The sequence below is a fragment of the Macaca thibetana genome, chromosome 7, assembly GCF_024542745.1.
Source record: "Macaca thibetana thibetana isolate TM-01 chromosome 7, ASM2454274v1, whole genome shotgun sequence".
NCBI classification, from domain to species: Eukaryota; Metazoa; Chordata; class Mammalia; order Primates; family Cercopithecidae; genus Macaca; species Macaca thibetana.
Window position 1 is genome coordinate 109344043 of NC_065584.1, and position 21705 is coordinate 109365747.

The 21705-nt window shown below is 37.5% G+C and overlaps 1 protein-coding gene across 2 annotated transcripts in view; it reads left to right on the top strand.

The window, feature by feature from the left end:
• The window catches only part of OCA2 (OCA2 melanosomal transmembrane protein), a 333377-nt gene that overhangs the window by 159642 nt on the left and 152030 nt on the right, over nucleotides 1-21705 (top strand). Inside the window, exons 18-19 of one of the 2 annotated variants that reach the window (XM_050796134.1) lie at nucleotides 3581-3708; nucleotides 12478-12694. In XM_050796134.1, coding sequence (XP_050652091.1) covers nucleotides 3581-3708; nucleotides 12478-12501 — 152 coding nt within the window. In that variant the 3' untranslated portion in view covers nucleotides 12502-12694. Of the gene's footprint in view, nucleotides 1-3580; nucleotides 3709-12477; nucleotides 12695-21705 lie in introns of those variants that run through there. The other variant, XM_050796132.1, reaches the window with a different exon arrangement.

Consider the following 21705-nt stretch of genomic DNA (forward strand, 5'->3'; position numbering starts at 1 on the left):
ATGAGCATTTTTTCATGTGTCTGTTGGCTGCATAAGTGTCTTCTTTTGAGCAATGTCTGTTCATATCCTTTGCCCACTTTTTGATGGGGTGGTTTGATTTTTTTCTTGTAAATTTGTTTAAGTTCTTTGGAGATTCTGGATATTAGCCCTTTGTCAGATGGGTAGATTGCAAAAATTTTCTCCCATTCTGTAGGTTGCCTGTTCACTCTGATGAGAGTTTCTTTTGCTGTGCAGAAGCTCTTTAGTTTAATTAGATCCCATTTGTCAATTTTGGCTTTTGTTGCCGTTGCTTTTGGTGTTTTACACATGAAGTCCTTGCTCATGCCTGTGTCCTGAATGGTATTGCCTAGGTTTTCTTCTAGAGTTTTATAGTTTTAGGTCTGGCATTTAAGTCTTTAATCCATCTTGAATTAATTTTTGTAAAAGGTATAAGGAAGGGATCCAGTTTCAACTTTCTACATATGGCTAGCTGGTTTTCTCAGCACCATTTATTAAATAGGGAATCCTTTCCCCAATTCGTCAAAGTCAGGTTTGTCAAAGATCAGATGGCTGTAGATGTGTGGTATTATTTCTGAGGGCTCTGTTCTGTTCCATTGGTCTATATCTCTGTTTTGGTACCAGTACCATGCTGTTTTGGTTACTGTAGCCTTGTGGTATAGTTTGAATCAGGTAGCGTGATGCCTTCAGCTTTGTTCTTTTGGCTTAGGATTGTCTTGACAATGCAGGTTCTTTTTTGGTTCCATATAAACTTTAAAGTAGTTTTTTCCAATTCTGTGAAGAAAGTCATTGGTAGCTTGATGGGGATGGCATTGAATCTATAAATTACCTTGGGCAGTATGGCCATTTTCATGATATTGATTCTTCCTATCCATGAGCATAGAATGTTCTTCCATTTGTTTGTGTCCTCTTTTATTTCGTTGAGCAGTGGTTTGTAATTCTCCTTGAAGACGTCCTTCACATCCCTTGTAAGTTGGATTCCTAGGTATTTTATTTTCTTTGAAGCAATTGTGAATGGGAGTTCACTCGTGATTTGGCTCTCTGTTCGTCTGTTATTGGTGTATAAGAATGCTTGTGATTTTTGCACATTGATTTTGTATCCTGAGACTTTGAGGAAGTTCCTTATCAGCTTAAGGAGATTTTGGGCCGAGACGATGGGGTTTTCTAAGTATACAGTCATGTCATCTGCAAACAGGGACAATTTGACTTCCTCTTTTCCTAATTGAATACCCTTTATTTCTTTCTCCTGCATGATTGCCCTGGCCAGAACTTCCAACACTATGTTGAATAGGAGTAGTGAGAGAGGGCATCCCTGTCTTGTGCCAGTTTTCAAAGGGAATGTCAAGCCACTATGTTTATGATCATTTGTTATGGCAGCTATTGAAAACAAGTCCACATTTTTATATCTATAGAATCTATAGTCATGCCACCGATCTTATTCTTGATATTGGCAATTTTGTTTTCTCACTTGTTCTATTCAGATAGGCTAAATGTTGACTGATCTTACTGAGCTTTTGAAAGAACCAGGTTTTGGTATCTTTGCTTTTCTCTAACATTTTTTTTCCATTTTCTATTTCATTGATTTCTGCTCCAGTCTTTATTATTTCTTTTCTTCTACTTATGTTGGGTTTCATTTGCTCTAACCAGTAAGGAAAAAAATAACCAGAGCATTTAAACAAAAACTTTATGAAAGAAGATATATGGATGGCAAATAAGTAAAAGATGCTGAATGTCAGCTAGGCATGGTAGCTTATGCCTATAATTCCAGTACTTTGGGAGGCCAAGGTGGGTGGATCACTCGAGGGCAGGAGTTCATGACCAGCGTGGCCAACATGGTAAAACCCCATCTCTACTGAAAATACAAAAATTAGCTAGGCAGGGTGGTGCACACTTGTAATCCCAGCTACTTGGGAGGCCGAGGCAGGAGCATTGCTTGAACCTGGTAGACGGAGGTTGCAGTGAGCCGAGATTGCAGCACTGTGCTCCAGCCTGGGCCACAGAGTGAGATTCCATCTCAAAAAATTAAAAATAAGAATAAAAATAAAAGGATGCTCAATGTCATTAATCGTGAGAGAAATGCAACTGGAAACCACAGTAAGATCCCACTACACATCCATTATAATGTCTAAAATCAGAAAGGCTGATCAAGTTTTGGTGAAGATGTAAGAACTGGAATTCTCATACACTGCTGGTGGGATTGTAAAATTATGAAATTATTTTGGAAAATAGTTTTGCAGTTTCCTGAAGCATAAATGTTTCATATAACATTGCATAGTATTAACCTATCATATATCCAACCATCTCATCCCTTAGGTATTAGCCAAGGGAACTGAAAGCATATGTACATACAAAGACTTGTATATGAATGTTCACAGCATGTTTATTTGAAATAGCCGACACTGGAAACAATCCATGTGTCCATCAGTAGGTGAATGGTATGTACATGGTAATATATCCACACACTAGCATACTACTGCACATTAAAAAAGGATGAACTACTGACTCACACACCAACAGTGAAGGATCTTTTTTTTTTTTTTTTTTTGAGACGGAGTTTTACTCTTATTGCCCAGGCTGGAGAGCAATGGCGCGATCTCAGCTCACCGCAACCTCCGCCTCCCATGTTCAAGCGATTCTCCTGCCTCAGCCTCCTAAGCAACTGGGATTACAGGCATGGGCCACCACATCTGGCTAATTTTGTGTTTTTAGTAGAGACAGGGTTTCTCCATGTTGGTCAAGATGGTCTCGAACTCCCAATCTCAGGTGATCTGCCCACTTGGGCCTGCCAAAGTGATGGGATTACAGGCGTGAGCCACCGCGCCTGGCCAACAGTGAAGGATCTTAACATGATTATGCTGAATATTGATTGTTTTTGTCTAGATGATCTGTCTATTGAGAAATAGTCAGACAAAAAAATACAACTGGCTGGGCGTGGTGGCGTGTGCCTGTAATCCAAGCACTTTGGGAGGTGGAGGTAGGCGGATCACTTGAGGCCAGGAGTTTGATACCAGCCTGGCCAACATAGCGGAACCTTGTCTCTACTAAAAATGCAAAAAATTAACTGGTGTGATGGCATGCACCTGTAGTCCCAGCTACTTGGGAGGCTGAGGCTCCCCAGCTTGGGCCCGGGAGGTGGAGGTTGCAGTGAGTCGAACTGCAGCCCAACCTGGGCGACAGAGCAAAACTATGTGTCTCAAGAAAACCCCCAAAACAACAACAACAAAAAACAATGGTGTAATTTACAGAAAACCTGCATTTATAGAAAATGTAAACCAATCTATAGTGAAAGAAAAGAGAAGGCGGCTCACTGGGAGTGTGGGGGTTGACAAGAGGAGCTAGAGGAGGTACAGGAGCATAGGCATGAATAAACTCCTAGGGTCAATGGCCATGTTCATTATCTTGATTACAGTGTTGGTTTCATGAGTATACATATATCCAAATAGAAATTATATGCATTTTAAATATATGCAGTTTGTAGTGTGACAATTATTCTTGATAAAGAAAAAGGCAACCAGAAGATAAAAAAAAGAAGTGGTATGTTAACAGTGGAACTATATCTCCATGTCTATTTACTTATTTGCAGGATGGATTGCTATTCTGGGTGCCATCTGGTTGCTAATTTTAGCTGATATTCATGATTTTGAGATAATTCTACACAGAGTGGAATGGGCAACGCTTCTGTTCTTTGCAGCGCTCTTTGTTCTGATGGAGGTAAGATTTTAGAACTTTTGCCATATGGCATTTTACCTGATTTCGTATTTCATATTTTGTTTGGTGAATGAAGAAAGGCTACATCTATAAATCTTTCCTCATATTCTCTAAGTGGAAAACAGTGGAGGTTGTAATTGGACTATTTTAAGTTAACCAGCTTTACTTTAGCCACTAAGAGATTTCTGATAGCACTGCTTATTTTTTTTTTCATGAATTATGTTTGTGATTTGTAAACTCATTCTAATTTCATTTTCTATAAAATATAATTTGCTGTAAGTTGAGTCTGGAGCTAAATTACTTATAACAGCAAGTTTACGAGGTAGTGTGACCTGGATCTGTTTCATTTTGTGTAATATTTAAGTACATTTCTGTTATCACGGAAAAGACTACATCAGTAATATGTATGGTTTCCGTTACAATTGTTGTTACAAAATTACTCAAAATACTTTTAAATCTTGAGACTTCATTTACAAACTCGTGTCCTCCTCAAACAGAAAGATTTACTAACACAGAAAGATAGTACTCCTCAAACTGTTCCCCCAGCACCACTTCTCTGCATTTCTTCAGTTTAACATGTAATGTGCTTTCATTTTCATTAAGCTAGAAATATTTTCTAATTTTCCATATAATTTCTTTTTTTGACTTATGGGTTATTTCAAAGTATGTTTTGAAGGTTCCAAATATTGGTGGATTGCCCGTGTCTCTTTATGTTTTTGACTTATTTAATTCAGTTGTGGTCACAGGACATATGTTGCACAATTGCAGTCCTTTTAATTTTTTTAAGACTTGTTTTACGGTCTAGCATTTGATCTGTCTTGGAGAATATTCTACTTGTGATGTGTATTCTGCTGCTGTTATGTGGAGCATTCTATGAGTGTCAGATTTGTCCTGCTTGTTAACAGTTCTGTTTTTCTCTTGCACATTACCTCTGATATTCTGTGAAACTCTTCTTTCAGTGATTGAGAAAAGGGTATTGCAGTCTTCAACAATTTTGTTGGATTGGATATTTTTCCTTTCAAGTGTGTCAGCTTTTGCTTCATGTATCTTGAGGATTGGTTGTTAAGTGTATATACTTTTATAATTATTACATCATCCAAATGAATAGAACTTTATCATTACTAAATGTCTCTTTTTCTCTGGTAATATTTTTGTCTTAGGGTCTATTTGCCTGATACTGGTATAGCCACTTTGGCCCACTTTTATTTACTGTTTGCATGAGTTATCATTTTAAAAATGATAAAATCTAGCCTGACAATTTCTACATTTTAACTGAAATGTTCAGCCCACTCACATTTAATACAGTTTTTCATATGCTTGGCTTTGTGTCTGCTACTTTGCTATTTTCACTATATCTCGTATCTTTTTTCCTCTCTTTATCTTTTACTGCTTTCTTACTGTGTTAAATTATATTTTCTTGTATACATTTTAATTCTTTGTTTCTTTTTTTAAAACTGTGTTTTTGAGTTATTTTATTATTGATTGCTCCAAGGGTTAAACTGTACATCTTAGTTTAATACGATCTGTACTGGATTAATACTAACTTATTTCGTGGAAAATACAGACATTGTGTTCCAGTATAGCTCCATTCGTCCTCCCTTGTTTGTGCTTTGATGGTCACATATGTTATACTTCTACTTCATATGCCTAACGTATAAAATTGTTTTATCATTTCAATTATTTTATGCAATGTATTTTATGTTAAAGAGAAAAAAGGGAAATGATAAAAAAGACATACAGTTGACTCTTGAACAACGTGGATTTGAATTGCATTGGGTCCACTTATATGGAGATCTTTTTCAATAAATGGGAAATTTTTTTGGAGATATGTGACAATTTGAAAAAAGTCACAGATGAACTGCATAGCTTAGAAATATTGAAAAAAATTAAGTCAAAGTTAGGTATGTCACATAGACCAATGAAACAGAACAGAAAGCCCAGAAATAAGGCCGTACACCTGTGACCATGTGATCTTTGACGAAGCTGACCAAAACAAGCAGTGGGGAAGGCACTCTCTGCTCAATCAATGGTGCTGGGAGAACTGGCTACCCACATGCAGAAGACTGAAATCAGATCCCTTCCTTACACCATATACAAAAATCAACTCCAGATGGATTAAAGACTTAAACCTAAACCCCAAACTATAAAACCCTGGAAGACAATCTAGGCAGTACCATTCTGTACATAGGCACGGGCAAAGATTTCATGACGAAGGTGCCAAAAGCAATTGCAACAAAAGCAAAAATTGACAAATGGGACCTATTAAACTAAAGAGCTTCTGCACAGCAAAAGGAGCTATCAACAGAGTAAACAGACAACGTACAGAATGGGAAAAAATTTTTGCAAACTCTGCATCTCTGACAAAGGTCTAATAGGAACCAGTGTCTATAAGGAACTTATGCAAATTTACAAGAAAAAAAAAACCAACAGCTGCATTAAAAAGTGAGCAAAGGACATGAACAGACACTTTCAAAAGAAGACATACATGCAGCCAATCAGCATATGATAAAAGCTCAGTATCACCAACCATTAGAGAAATGTGAATCACAACTATAATGCTATACTGTCTCACACCAGTCATATAGCTATTATTAAAGACTCAACAAATAACCCATGCTAATGAAGCTGCAGAGAAAAGGGATCACTTATACACTGCTGGTGGGAGTGTAAATTAATTCAACCGTTGTGGAAAGCAGTGTGGTGATTCCTTAAAGAGCTAAAAACTGAATTGCCATTTGACTCAGGAAATTCCATTACTGGGTATATACCAAAAGGAATATAAATTCTTGTGCTGTAAAGACATATGCACATGTGTGTTAATTGCAGCATTATTCACAATAGTGAAGACATGGAATCGATCTAAATGTCCATCAGTGGTAGACTGGATAAAGAAAAGTGGTACATATGCACCATGGAACACTCTGCAGCCGTTAAAAGAATGAGATAATATCTTTTGCGGAAACATGGGTGGAGCCAGAGGCCATTATCTTTAGCAAACTAACACAGGAACAGAAAACCAAATACCACATGTTTTCACTTATAAGTGGGAGCTGAATGATGAGAACACACGGACCGAAAGAGGGGAACAACAGACACTGGGGCCTACTGGAGGATGAAAGATGGGAGGAGGGAGAGGTTCAGGAAACATAAGTAATGGGTGCAATACCTGGGTGACAAAATAATCTGTACAACAAACTCCTGTGACATGAGTCTACCTACATAACAAACCTGCACATGTACCCCTGAACTTAGAAGTTAAAAAAAGTTGTCCTTTGAACCAGTTATTTAAAAAAAAATGATGGTGGGTTGTGAGTGGCCAGGGGTCAAAATAAGCACATGGGAGAGACACAGAAACACACACACACACACACACACACACACACCAAACAAAAAACCACAAAAGGCAAGTCATGAATGCATAAAATTTTTGTAGATACTAGTCTATCTTATTTACTCCTATAAAATATACACAAATCTATTATACAACAGCGAAATTGATCAAAGCTTACACAGACACAGATAGTACATGGTACCATTCGCAGCCAAGGGAAATACAAGCCCATGTAAAGATGCAGCATTCAATCATAACTGTGTAAAGTTACCTGTGGTACATACTGTGCTACTGAGATAATTTCACAGCCACCTCCTGTTGCTCTTGCAGTGAGTGAGGATCTACTTAAGATGCCACGTGATGCTGATCATCTCCTCCTGAGTGGTTCATCCCTTCAGTAAATTGCCCATTGCAGTAAAACGTGGTCTCTCAATTCCCATGTGTTTCTTGTGTTTACTGCAATGCTGTAAACCTTGAATGACACGTGGGACCCATAGCAAGTGCCACTAGTGATGCTGGAGAAGCAGAGAAAAGTCGTAACATTACAGGAGAAAGTTGGATTGCTTGATATGTCCCATAGATTGTGGTCTGCAGCTGCACTTGCCTACTATTTCTGACAGATGATTCACCTTGTAAACAGATGATGTAAACTTATGGTATCGATAAATACAGTACTGTAAATGTATTTTTTCTTTCTTATGATTGTCTTAATAACATTTTCTTTTCTGTAGCTTACTTTATTGTAAGAATACAGTGTATAAGATGTATAACAGAAAATACGTGTTCCAGGAGTTTGGGACCAGCCTGGGTAACACAATGAGACTTTGTCTCTATAAAAATATTAAAAAATTAGCTGGCACAGTGGTGCAGGCCTGTAGTCCCAGCTACGTGGGAGGCTGGTGTGGGAGGAGCACTTGAACCTGGGAGGTTGAGACTGCTGCGAGTTGTGATTGTGCCACTGCACACCAGCCTGGATGACAGAGCAAGACTGTGTCTCAAAACAAAACAAAAGAAAATGAAATCTGTGTTAATTGACTGTTTATGTTATTGGCAAGACTCCCAGTCAATAGTAGGCTATTAGTAGTTAAGATTTGGGGGAGTCAAAATCTATACACAGATTTTCAACTTTGTAGGGGGCTGGTGCCCCTAAAACCCACATTGTTTGAGGGTCAGGGTGTGTGTGTGTGTGTGTGTGTGTGTGTGTGTGTTTGTATGTATCTTTCCTACAATTCTTTACTTCTTTGTATGGATTTAAGTTGCCACACGATGTCAGCCTGAAGAATTTCCTTTAGTATATCTTGTAAAGCAAATCTGTTGGAAACAAATTCTCTCTTTGTTTATATGTGAATGCATTTATTTATTTATTTATTTATTTATTTTTGAGACGGAGTCTCACTCTGTCTCCCGGGCTGGAGTGCAGTGGCCAGATCTCAGCTCACTGCAAGCTCCGCCTCCCGGGTTTACGCCATTCTCCTGCCTCAGCCTCCCAAGTAACTGGGATTACAGGTGCCCGCCATCTCGCCCGGCTAGGTTTTTGTATTTTTTAGTAGAGACGGGGTTTCACCGTGTTCGCCAGGATGGTCTCGATCTCCTGACCTCGTGATCCACCTGTCTCGGCCTCCCAAAGTGCTGGGATTACAGGCTTGAGCCACTGCGCCCGGCCGTGAATGCATTTATTTTGTCTTTTTAAAGTACAGTTTTTTTTTCACTTATATAAGAATACTTGATAGTTTTTTTTTTTTTTTTTTCTTTCACCAGTCCAAATCTGTCATTCTGACTTTGGGTCTCCATTGCTTCTTATGAGAAATTAGCTGTTAATCATTGCTTTCCTCTTGTGCACATTGAGTCATTCTTCTGTTGCTGCTTTTGAGGCTTTACTTTGTCTTTCAGTAGTGTGACTATGATGCATCTAGGTGTGGATCTTTTTGTGTTTATCCTATTTATGTGTTTTTTGAAATTTTTAGCTTTTAAGATCTTTAGATTAATTTTGAAATTAATTTTGGGTATTTGGATAGTTTTTGGTTACTATTTTTCACATACATTATTCTCTCTTTTTTTAAAAAAATATTACTATCTTTCTTTTCTGGGATTCCTATTACAGACATGTTGGTTTGCTTGATTGTGTCCCATAGGTTTTGATACTTTATTCATTTTTCTTCTTTCTTTTTTCTTCTATGTTCTTCAGATTGAATAATTTCTATTGATCTATTTTAATTTTTGATGTGTAATTTTTATGTCATCTCACATATTCTATTGAGTCCCTCTAATAAATTTTTCATTTCACTTGTATTACTCAATTCCAGAATTTCCATTCTGTTGTCTTAAAAATAATTTTTATCTCCTATGATATTCTCTACTTAATGCATCATTGTCATCATTTTTCATTTTTAAAAGCATGATTCTTTAATTCTCTGAACATATTTAAAATTCTGCTCTGAAGTCTTCCCTAACTTCAGCATCCAGGCTCCCCTCACAGATAGTGACAATTGGCAGTTTTTACCCCAGAGCAGGGGTCACACTTTCCTTTATTTTTTGCATATCTCGTAATTTTTGTAAAAAAATTAGAAAGTTTAGATAATGTATTTTAGCAACTATAGATGCTGATTTATCTCCCTGAATTTGTTATTGATTTCATTTATATGAAATAATTATAAAATGTCCTTCTTTGACCCTAAAAACAACTTTTGTCTTAAGGTTAATTTTGTCTGATGTTAGCATAGTTACTCCAGCTCTTTTGTTGTTGTTGTTACCGTTTGTGTGGTCTTCGTCCATCTTTTTTCTTTCAATCTATCTGGGTCTTTCAATCTAATGTGACAGCAGTAAGCTCTTGTAGACAGCATACAGTCGACTCACATTTAAAAAATCCACTTAGCCCATATCTGCCCTTTAATTGGTATGTTTATTCCATTTACAGTTTATGTAAATACTAAGAAGGTAGTATTTATATCTGACATTTTTCTATTTGTTTTTTTTTCCTTTAACTGTCTCTTTCCCTGGTCTCTCTGTTAAGGCATCTGTCTTTGCTGATATCACATACAACCTTCAGGCTTCATTAATTCCCAGCTGATTGCTCTATTTAAGTCCTAAGTTTTTAAGAATAGTTTTAGGTTCACAGCAAAATTGAGAGGAAGGTAAAGAGGTTTGCCATATACTCCAACCCCTACACATGCATAGCTTCCCCCATTATTAACTTCCTCTCTCACAGTGGTACAGTTGTTACGATTTATGAATCTAAATTGATGCATTATAGTCATCCAGAGTCCATAGTTTATATTAGTGCTCATTCTTGGTTCTTGGTGTCATACATCCTGCGGGTTTGGACAAAGGTGTAATGACGTGTATCCATCATTGTGGTATTGTACAGAGTAGTTCTTCTGCCCTAAAATTCCTCTATGCTCCATTTGTTCGTCCCTTCTTCTCCCCCAGCCCCTGGAAATCATTGTTCTTCTTCCTGTCTCCATAGTTTTGAATTTTCCAGAATGTCTTATAGTTGGAATAGTACAGTATGTGGTCTTTTCACATTGGCCTCTTTCATTTAGAGTAATATGCATTTAACTTTCCTTCTTGTCTTTTCATGGCTTCACAGCTCATTTCTTTTTAGCTCTGAATAACATTCCATTGTCTGGATGTACCACACTTTATTTATTCACCCAGCATGATTTAAGGACATATTGGTTGCTTCCAAGTTTTGGCAATTTTAAATAAAGCTGCTATGAACATCTATGTGCAATTTTTTATGTGGACATAAATCTTCCAATCCTTTGGGATTTCCTTTGGGAAATATGAAGGAGTGTGGCCAGATGATACGTGCACCACCTAGAGCACTCCCAAGTTGCTGAAGTCCTCAGCATATATTCCAGGAGCTTATGGAATCAACTGGGACTATTCTTGTGTGTCTTTACTACCCAATACCTAGCACCTCCTCATGTAATTGTGGGTATGAGAGTAATCATGATTCTTTGAGGAGAACTATATGATGTTTATCTTCTTGGCTATTTTATTTATACATCGTGTTTGATTTCCTTAATTTTTTTTTCTGTATATCTTCTTCATAGTTTATTTCACTCTCCCTAATTGCCTCCTAATATATTTTTCTTTTCTCCATACCAACCTAGGCAATTAGGGGAACCAAACTGAGCATATTGATTCAGTTACCTTGACACTGGGAAAGGCTATTTTGTCTCACTTCTCCTTCTATTCATTGTTATACTGCAGTATCCTATTGATAAGTATCAGGCAGTTTCAGCATGTGAGCACTAACGGGGACAATTTATCCAGCTGTTTCCTTTAGGGCCTGTATCCAATAGTGCAGGTACATGTAGCATTGGTTTTATTCATATTGGTAAGTCAGAATACAATTTTGTAAAATTTCTTCCTGTTGATTTAAAAAAAGTTCTGGAAACTATGGGATATAATATGTTTTCAATGAGAACAAAACAAAGAATTTTCATTTGTGACTGAAACTAATGTCAACAAAACCAACCCAACAAAGTTGCTGCTTTCTAACAATTAAAGAAAATTCCGAAACAAATATTGTTGTGGGCATTAATTGAAAGAGGCAATTTTTGTACAGAAGCCAACAGGAAAGATTTCTGACTACAACTATGGGATGCATTCTTGCCTCAGTTTCCAACCTCCATGTTTTTATTTGGGTCCTCAGCAGAATATGTTAATCTGTCGTAGTTACTTATATCTTCTTGAAAATCAAGAGGGGCTGGGCACGGTGGCTCACACCTGTAATCCCAGCACTTTGGGAGGCTGAGGCAGGTGGATCATGAGGCCAGGAGTTAGAGACCAGCCTGGCCAATATGGTGAAACCCTGTCTCTACTAAAAATATAAAAATTAGCCAGGCGTGGTGGCTCACACCTGTAATCCCAGCTACTCGGGAGGCTGAGGCAGGAGAATCGCTTGAACCTGGGAGGTGGAGGTTTCAGCAAGTCGAGATCATGCCACTGCACTCCAGCCTAGGTGACAGAGTGAGACTCTGTCTAAAAAAAAAAAAAATCAAGAGGGAGCTGAGCTTACTATTATTGCATTAACTTTGCTTGTCCTATAACATTGTATGAATTGTGGTTTTCGAAGATGTTCAATGATTCTCCAACTTGAGTAGTCTAAACTGTGGGGAGTTGAGGAACAGTGGAATCTTCATGTGGTGTAACCTTAAGGAAGCCAGTTCAGATGCTTGCCTTCCCCAGACTTCCCCGAGGGGCAGCCTAACACTCCTTCTGAAAAGCGTTAGACTTTTTGACCTAAAAGGGACAATCAACTGGGCAAGATACTCTGACCGTCCTTTTTGAAGTAGGAAACGCCCTATTACGAGCTGTTTTAAGACCTGGATGCTTTCAACTCTGTTACTTTATCCTCAGATGTTCCTGTTCATTTTGCTCCCACTCATCCGTATGTAACAGGTCCTCACCTTGCTTCTCCTCTCTATGAGCAGTCTGACTATCATCATCAAGCTTGACCAGACCTCACTGCATGTGGATCCAGCCTCCGGCCTAATGGGGAGATGGATAAGTTGGAAGCTTTCTCATGTGCCATGAATACCACAGGACCGTGAGAACACTGCAGTGGGCGTGCTCAGAGGAGATCTGTGCACCAGTCCAGGAAGGACTCTTCCAACTCAGGCCAACAGGTTGTAGTTCCCATAATGTTTATGAGCACAGGCTTTCACATCAGATGGATCCATGTTCAGAGCTCAGCTTTGCCACTTCCTGTTCTAAACTTTTAGACAAATTACTCAATACCTCTGAGCCTCAATTTTCTTATCTTTAGAATAGTCTATTAATATTAATCATGCTGCTTGTGAGAACCAAGATCATATTGAAGTACTGAGCTCCATGTAGAGTTCCTAGTTGGCGTTCAAAAAATGCTGTAGCCTATTATTATTAATTTTTTTAGTAATAATTTGATTCAAAAGCTTAATTCAACCTTTTCTTGTTCAAACTATTCACTGTTAGCCCAGAAGGGAGTAAGGTTTGTATACAGAGGTCGTAGGCAAGCTACTGGGGCCCCACAGATCTCACACACCCAGCCCCCCGACCCCAGGCAGCCATTCCCTACAGAGTGGCCTGCCTTCATCTTCACGCCCTGGGCTTTCATCTCTTGTTTTACATCTGCTATCTAAAACCTACCTAAGACCTCTTCCAGATTTTGAGGGCTTCCTGGCCCTTTTCCTGCCATTTTTGGACCCGAGTTCTCCAGCATAAATTTTGGGTCGAATCCTTCTTCTGTCATGTTGCAGTGGCTCTGAAACAGGCCCCACAACTCTGAAGCACATACAGTAGGTCAGGTGTGTTCTCTTTTTTGGAAAACAGTTGGAGACGTTTGGGTCTATTAATCTATTTTGCACTGACTGTTGTTACTGAGGTCAGATTGTCTTCTAGAAAATTTGGTCAAACCATAGAGTAGTTGGTACAATGAAAACTGTAGACACCTTGTCTCCTGAAATTCAAGATCAATTTTGAGTATTTCTAAATTTGGATAATGGAACATGTTTCCATAGATTTAGAAGGGCTTCAAAGTTAGTTAATAAATAACCTCTGTTAAGGAATGTTATTTGACTTGTCCTTTTGTCTTATAGGGATTTGAAATGTTAAGTGGCCTTTAAATTCATGTTTAAAAATTTCTAGATGATTCTTGGACATAGGGAGTACATAACATCAATATAAAAATGTTTACCCTTAGAAGAAGAAAATTTAGAATGAAACTGTTAGGCAGGAAATGTCTTTTTTTCTTTCCAATTTGCATTTTGGGTTCGAGGGTACATGTGCATCTTTGTTACATGGGTAAACTGCACGTCATGGGGGCTTGGCTTACAGATTATTTCATCACTCAGGTAATAAGCATAGGACCTGATATGTAGTTTTTTGATCTTTACCCTCTTCCCACCTTCCACCCTCAAGTAAACTCCAGTGTCTATGGTTCCCTTCTTTGTGTCCATGTGTACTCAATGTGTACTCAATGTTTAGCTCCTACTTACAATGAAAACATGCAGTATTTGGTTTTCTGTTCCTGTGTTAGTTTGCTAAGGACAGTGGTTTCCAGCTGCATCCGTGTTGCTGCAAAGGACATGATTTCATTCTTTTTTATGGCTGCATAGTATTCCGTGATACATATCACATTTTCTTTATTCAGTCCACTGTTGATGGGCATTTAGGTTGGTTCCGTGTTTTTGCTATTGTGAATAGTGCTGCGATGAACATATGCATGCACTTGTCTTTGTGATAGAATGATTTATATTCCTTTGGGTACATATACAGTAATGAGATTGGTGGGTTGAATGGTATTCTTTGAGGATCTCCAAACTGCTTTCCACATTGGCTGAACTGACTTATACTCTAATCAGCAGTGTCTAAATTTTCTCTTTTCTCTGCAACCTCACCAACATCTATTATGTTTTCACTTTTTAATAATAACCATTCTGACTGGCATGAGGTGGTATCTCATTTTGGTTTTGATTTGCAACATGATTAGCCATGGTGAGCATTTGTTCATATGCTTGTTGGCCACGTGTATGTCTTCTTTTGAGAAATGTCTATTCATGTCTTTTGCCCATACTTTAACAGGGCTGTTTGTTTTTTGCTTGTAAATTTGTTTAAGTCTCTTATAGATGCTGAATATTAGACCTTTGTCAGATACATACTTTGCAAACATTTTCTCCCATTCCACTGGTTGTCTGTTCACTGAGGTGACAGTTTCTTTTGTTATGCAGAAGCTCCTTAGTTTAATGAGGCCCCATTTGTCAACTTTTGTTTTTGTTGTAATTGCTTTTGGGGTCTTTGTCGTGAAATCTTTGCCAGGGTCTGTGTCCAAAATGGTACTTCCTAGGTTTTCTTCTAGGGTTTTTATAGTTTTAGGTTTTAAATTAAAATCTTTAATCCATCTTGAGTTGATTTTTGTATGTAATGAAAGGAAGGGGTCTGGTTTCAATCTTCTGCATATGGCTAGCCAGTTATCTCAACACCATTTATTGAATGGGGAGTCCTCTCTCCATTGTTTGTTTTTGTGGATTTTGTCAAAGATCTGATAGTTGTGGGTGTGTGGCTTTATTTCTGGGTCCTCTATTCTGTTCCGTTGGTCCATGTGTCTGTTTTTGTACCACTACCATGCTGTTTTGGTTAATTGTAGTCATGTAGTATAGTTTGAAGCTTGGGTGATGTGATGCCTCCAGCTTTGTTCTTTTTGCTTTAAACTTCCTAGGCTATTTGGGCTCTCTTTTTGGTTCCATATATATTTTGCAACAGTTTTTTTTTTCTAATTCTGTGAAGAATATCATTGGTAGTATGATATGAATAGCATTGAATCTATAGATTGCTTTGGGCGTATGGCCATTTTAACAATATTGATTCTTCTTGTCCATGAGCATGGGAGGTTTTTCCATTTGTTTGTGTCATCAGTGATTTCTTTCAGCAGTGGTTTGTAATTCTTGTTGTACAGCTCTTTCGCCTCCCTGGTTAGCTATATTTCTAGGCATTGTATTTTTTTGTAGAGCTGTTGTAAATGGGATTGCATTCTTGATTTGTCTCTCAGCTTGAATGTTTTTGGTGTTTAAAATTGCTACTGATTTTCAGCCATTGATTTTGTATCCTGAAATTTTGCTGGAGTTATTTATCAACTAAAGTAGCTTTTGGGCCGAGACTATGGGGTTTTCTAGGTATAAAACCATATTGTCTGTGAAAAGATAGTATGACTTCCTGTCTTCCTATTTGGATGTCTTTTATTTCTTACTCTTGCCTGATTGCTCTGGCTAGGACTTCCAGTACTGTGTTGAATAGGTGTGGTGAGAAAGGGCATCCTTATCTTGTTCCAGTTCTCAAAGGGAATGGTTCCAACTTTTGCCCATTCAGTATGAAGTTGGCTGTGGGTTTGTCATAGATAGCTCTTATTATTTTAAGGTATACTCCTTTGATGCCTAGGTAGGGATGTTGAATTTTATCAAAAGCTTTTTCTGCGTCTATGGTGATGATCATGTGGGTTTTGTTTTTAATTCTGTTTATGTGGTGAATCACATTTATTGATTTACATATGTTGCACCAAACTTGCATCTAAGAGATATCTAAGAGATAGAGCCTAATCATAGTGGATTAGCTTTTTGATGAGCTACTGGATTCAGTTTGCTAGTATTTTATTGAAGATTTTTTACATCTATGTTCATCAGGGATATTGGCCTAAAATTTTCTTCTTCTTCTTCTTTTTTTTTTTTTTTTTTTGGTGTTGTGTCTCTGCTAGGTTTGGTATCAGAAGAGGAGGGACTCTTCTCTAATTCATTCTATGGGGCCATCTCATAGAATGGTACCAGCTCATCTTTAGAAAATGTCTTCATCTGACCTGATGGGCACATTAAATACAGTATTTTTCATGGCAGTGTTGGCCCCACTTTCTTTCAGGTTGTAGCAGTCTCTTCTTATAACAAGGATTTAGCAGCATAAGGGAAATCTCTATTCAGTATTCCTATAGACAGAACCAACATATATGAGCTCACAATCTAAAATTGCAAAACACATGGAGAAATAGTTTATCATGAATGAGACCAAGCAAGACATTTTTGGATCATAATAATTTGAGAATGATGGTTAACATTTTTTTCACTGTGATGCAGAATTTATTAATTCAGTCAATTTTTGTTTGATATATTTTGAAGAAAGGTTATTAGTTATGTACAAATGCAGAATTGTTCTATTTTTCTGAGAATTGGAAATTTTATCACTGGATAAGTTACCTTTTAAAAAATCTGTAATAATGCTTTTAATCTGTTAAATTGTATTTTTACTGATGTTAATCTAGAGCTACGTATCAATTCCATTATTAATATATGCATAGCATCTCTGTTCCCAATCTTTTACTTTCAAATTGTCTGTGTTTTTGTATTTTAGGTGTGTCTTAAAAATAGCATATGGGGGTGGGTGCAGTGGCTCACACTGTAATCCCAGCACTCGGGAGGCTGACATGGGAGGATCGCTTGAGGTCAGGAGTTTGAGACCAGCTTGGTCAACGTAGTAAGACCCCATCTCTAAACAAACAAACAAAAGCATACTGTTGGATTTTGTTTGTCATCCAAAATGACAATCTCTTCCTTTTAACTCCTGAGTAGAATCAATTTTTCTTCTTTATGACAATATGATATATTATATATTATATTTATGTATCATTTTTGGCTTTTTACTTGCCCATAGTTTCAATGCTATCTCCTCTTTTTTTTTTTTCTTTGAGACGGAATCTCACTTTGTTGCCCAGGCTGGAGTGCAGTGGTGCCATCTTGGCTCACTGAACCTCCGCCTCCCGGGTTCACACCATTCTCCTGCCTCAGCCTCCCAAGTAGCTGGGACTACAGGCGCCCGCCACCACGCCCAGCTAATTTTTTGGTATTTTTAGTAGAGACGGGGTTTCACTGTGTTTGCCAGGATGGTCTTGATCTCCTTACCTCATGATCCGCCCGCCTCGGCCTCCCAAAGTGCTGGGATTACAGGCATGAGCCACCGCGCCTGGCCTCCCCGATTCTTTTTTATAACTATATAGTACCCCATTTTGTGACTGTGCCGTAGTTTATTCAACGTTCCTTCTACATAGAGGCATTTAGGTTGTCTCCAGTCTTTTGTAATTACAAACAACACAACAGTGAATGTTTTTGTATTATTGGAGGTGTACCTTCAGGGTATATTTCTAGAAGTCAGATCACAGAGTCAAAGGGAAGTGCATGTTTTATTCTTTATTGCCAGATTTCCCTCTGCAGGAGTTGTGCTGGTTTACACTCCCACTGGCGTTACGTGAGCATGGCCATTTTCCTAGTCTGCCTAACAGAATGTGACATCATACATTTTCATTTTGTCAGTTTTATGAAAATAGTATCTCAGTGCTGTTTTCAGTTGCATTTCCTTAATGATAAGTGAATTTGAACATTTTTTCAGGTTTGAAGGTCAATTTTGAATCCTTTTTGGTTAATCGTGCATTCATGTCAATTTCCTGTTTTTCGATTGCATCTTTGTTTCACAGTGTTCAAGCGTTCTTCATTTATTAGGGATATTAGCTCTTTGTGGTATGGACTGCAATTTTTTACTCCTAGTTAGTTGTTTTGTGACTTTTTATAGTATATGTTTGTTTATTTTGGTCGTGTAATTTTAAAACACTTTTATGTAGACAAATTTACTAGTTATGTCTCTGGATTTTCAGTTTTATATAGAAAGGCTAAATAGAAAATCACCCATTACTTATATGCTATCTTATTTTACATTTAAATCTCTAATACATTTGCATTTTTCTTGCATATAGTGTGAAATGTGGAATCTAATTTTATTTTATGTTTCCAAATGACTACCTGCTTGTCCCAGCACCATTTATTAAACAGGACACTTGTACTCCAGTGATTTGAGATGTCAATTTTATCCTGTATTAACTTTTCACATGTCCTTGGTCCTATTTCTGAACTTCTATTATATTGCATGTCTATTTGTCTGTTAACAGACCAGCATCAAATTGTTTGAGGCTTTGTAATGTGTTTTAGTGTTTGGTAGGGCTAGTTGTGTCCCCTTTTTAGTTTTTCTTTTTCAGTGCTTTTTGGGATATTCTTACTATTTCTTTTTTCTTATGAACATTAGTATCAACTTATCTAACTCAGTTATGAAATAGCTTCCTGACATTTTTGATCAAGATGGCATTGAATTCATACATAAATGTGGGAATAGCTGTCGTCTATATATTGTTAATTAATTTAATCTGAGAACAGGATGTGTCTTTGTATTTGATAAAGTCTACTTCGGTGTCTTTCAGGAATGTTTTAAAATTGCGTTGTATAAATTTCGCACATTTTTTGTTAAATGTATTATAAAAGATGTAATCTTTGCTGATATTATGCATGTGGTTTTCTTTGCTGGTAAGTTATCTGCTGTTTATTTTTGTGTGTATACAGAGGCCATTGGTTTTCGTAGGTTAATTTATCCTTAGTTGATAGCCCTGTTTAATATTAAATAGTAGCAGAAATAAAGGGTAAACACAGCAGGCCTATGACTGCCATCCTTAGAAAGGTCTGCTTGCCAGGTTAGTCCTTGGCTGGCATCTGGGAACTCAAATTTCAGAAGCATTCCCACCATTATCTAACTGATAAGGACAGTTTACTGTACTGCTTATACAAACAATTTGATTTATGCTAAGCACCCGTTTTCTTTCTGGGAGTCTGGAATTTCGGTATATGTTAGGCAGAGGGTGTGTATGTGATCAGAAACACCCGTTTTCTTTCTGGGAGTCTGGAGTTTCAGTGTATGTTAGGCAGAGGGTGTGTATGTGATCAGACCCCAGTAAAAACCCGAGTCTCTAATGGGCTTCTCTGGACAGGAACATCACACACATGTTGCTACGTTTTCATTGCTGGGGAAAGATCATGCACTCTGTGAGCCTCCCGTGGGAGGAAGAGCAAGAAGGAAGCCTCACATGGATCCGTACTCATGCGGACTCTACCTTTGTCTTTGCCCCTTATGATCTGGCTGTGTGTCCTTACTTCACGGCCGTAATGAATGGTAGTGTCAGGTGTGCAACTGCATGCTGATGCGCAGAATTCCTCTAGAACATCTCCAACTGTCAGGATGGTCTTGGAGACTCTGACACACTGATGATAGTGGAAACGCCTTTAGCATTTCCCTATTCAGTATGATACTGGCTTTAGGATTAGGCGTATATACCTAACATAAAACTTTTTATCACATTAACAAAGTATCCACCAATTCCTACTTTCTTGAGTGTTTTAAGCATGAATGGGTGTTGAAATTTGACAAAGATTTTTTTCCCCCAGTATTTATGGAGATCATCATATTATTTTTCTCTTAGATCTATTAATAGAGTGTACAGTACTAATGAATTTCCTAATATTGAACCAACCTTGAATTCTGGAATGAATTTTCTTTTCAATGGTTTATTATTTTCTTAATGTGGTCTTTTTGCTAATATTTCATTTTCTATTTGGCATTGATATTTAATAGTAATTCATTATATTCATGAGTAATACTTTTCTGTAGTACTCTTTTTTTTTTTTAAAAACTAGTCTTTACCTGGTTTAGGTATCATTGTCACACTTGCTTCATAAAAGGAGTTAGGAAAATTTACCTTCTTTTCAGTAATCTGAAATAATGTATAGATCATTGTGACTATCTGATTTTTGAGGCGTTGGTACAATTCCCCTGTGAGACTATCTTGCCCTGGTTCTTTTTTGGGAGTGGGCTAGTTATTTCTTCAATAACTTTTTATTTCTTTGGAAATAGGTCTGTTTAAGCTTTCTAAATCAGATGGGGTCAGTATTGGCAATCTGTATTTCTCTAGGGAACTGTCCACTTCACCTAGGGTTTAACATTTATTTTCACAGAAGCTTCCAAATTAGTCATGTATGATTTAAATTTTACTTCTCTTTCAATGGTTATTTCCGTGTTGTTCTTTCTTACTTTGAATATTTGTGCTTTCTCTCCCTTTTCCCCTTAATCAAGTTAGATTGTGGTTTGTCCATCTTGTTAATTTTTTTCAAAACAACAACCAGGAGTTGGTTTGTTAATTAATATACTGTTTTTATATTCTCTATGTCATTAATTTCTGCTTTAACTTCATTATTTCCCTGCTTTATTTGGTGGACTTTATTTTTTTCTAGTTTTTAGAATTGGAAATTTAATCTTTTCTTCAGTGTTGTTATTAAATGTGTTTAATGCAATGATTTTCCTCTGATTACTGCTTTAAATGTATCCCTTAAATTTTGATATGTAGTGTTTTCATCATTTTTTAAAAATTGTAATTTCTGTTTCTATTTCTTACAAGAATTGTTTCAATAGAACAGTTTTAACTTTCCTGGTAGAAGGACCTTTCTGTTTTTTGTTTTTCTTAGTGATTTTCTGGCTTGGTTGCATTGGCAGCAAAGAGGTTTTTGTATTTCAGAATATTTCTGCTTTACGGAAGTTACTGGTTGCTATGGCTTTGATATTTGTCCCCTTCAAACCTTGTGTGGAAATTTGATCCCAGGGTTGGAGGTGGGGCCTGGTGGGAGGTGCCTGGGTCGTGGTGGGGGACCCCTTCGGAATGGCATGGTGCCATCTTTGTGGTAATGAGTTCTCACTCTGTTAGTCCCTGTAAGAGCTGGTTGTTAAAAGACCTGGCGCCTTCCACTCTCTTGCTTCCTCTTTTGCCGCGTGATCTCAGCACGCCCTGGGTCCCCTTTGCCTTCCCCAACAAGTGGGAGCAGCCTGAGGCCCTCACCAGAAGCTGAGTGGATGCTGGAGTCGGCCTCTACTTTCAGAGGCTGCAGAACCATGAGCCAAATAAACTGTTCTTTGTCAGTTGGCTGGATTGGAATCCTTTGTTACTTTTTTTTTTTTTTGACTGACTGATTTTTTAAAATCCTGCTCCGTTGTCATTTTGTTTATATGTTGATTTTGGAAGACCTGATGTCAGTCTGATTGTTTTGCCTGTGGCCTTGATGATTTTTATCTTCTTCCTTCAAATCTTATAGTTTTACTAGAACATGTAACAGAGATTTTAGTTGTAAATATTAGCTTCACTCTACTATTCTGTTTTTTTTTCCCTTAGGGAATCCAATAAACAAATGTTATTCCTTCATTGCCTGGGTTCCATTTCCACTACTATCTCTGCCCTTTTAATTTATCTGTTTGCTTATTCATTTTTATTCTCTCACTTGCTTCGA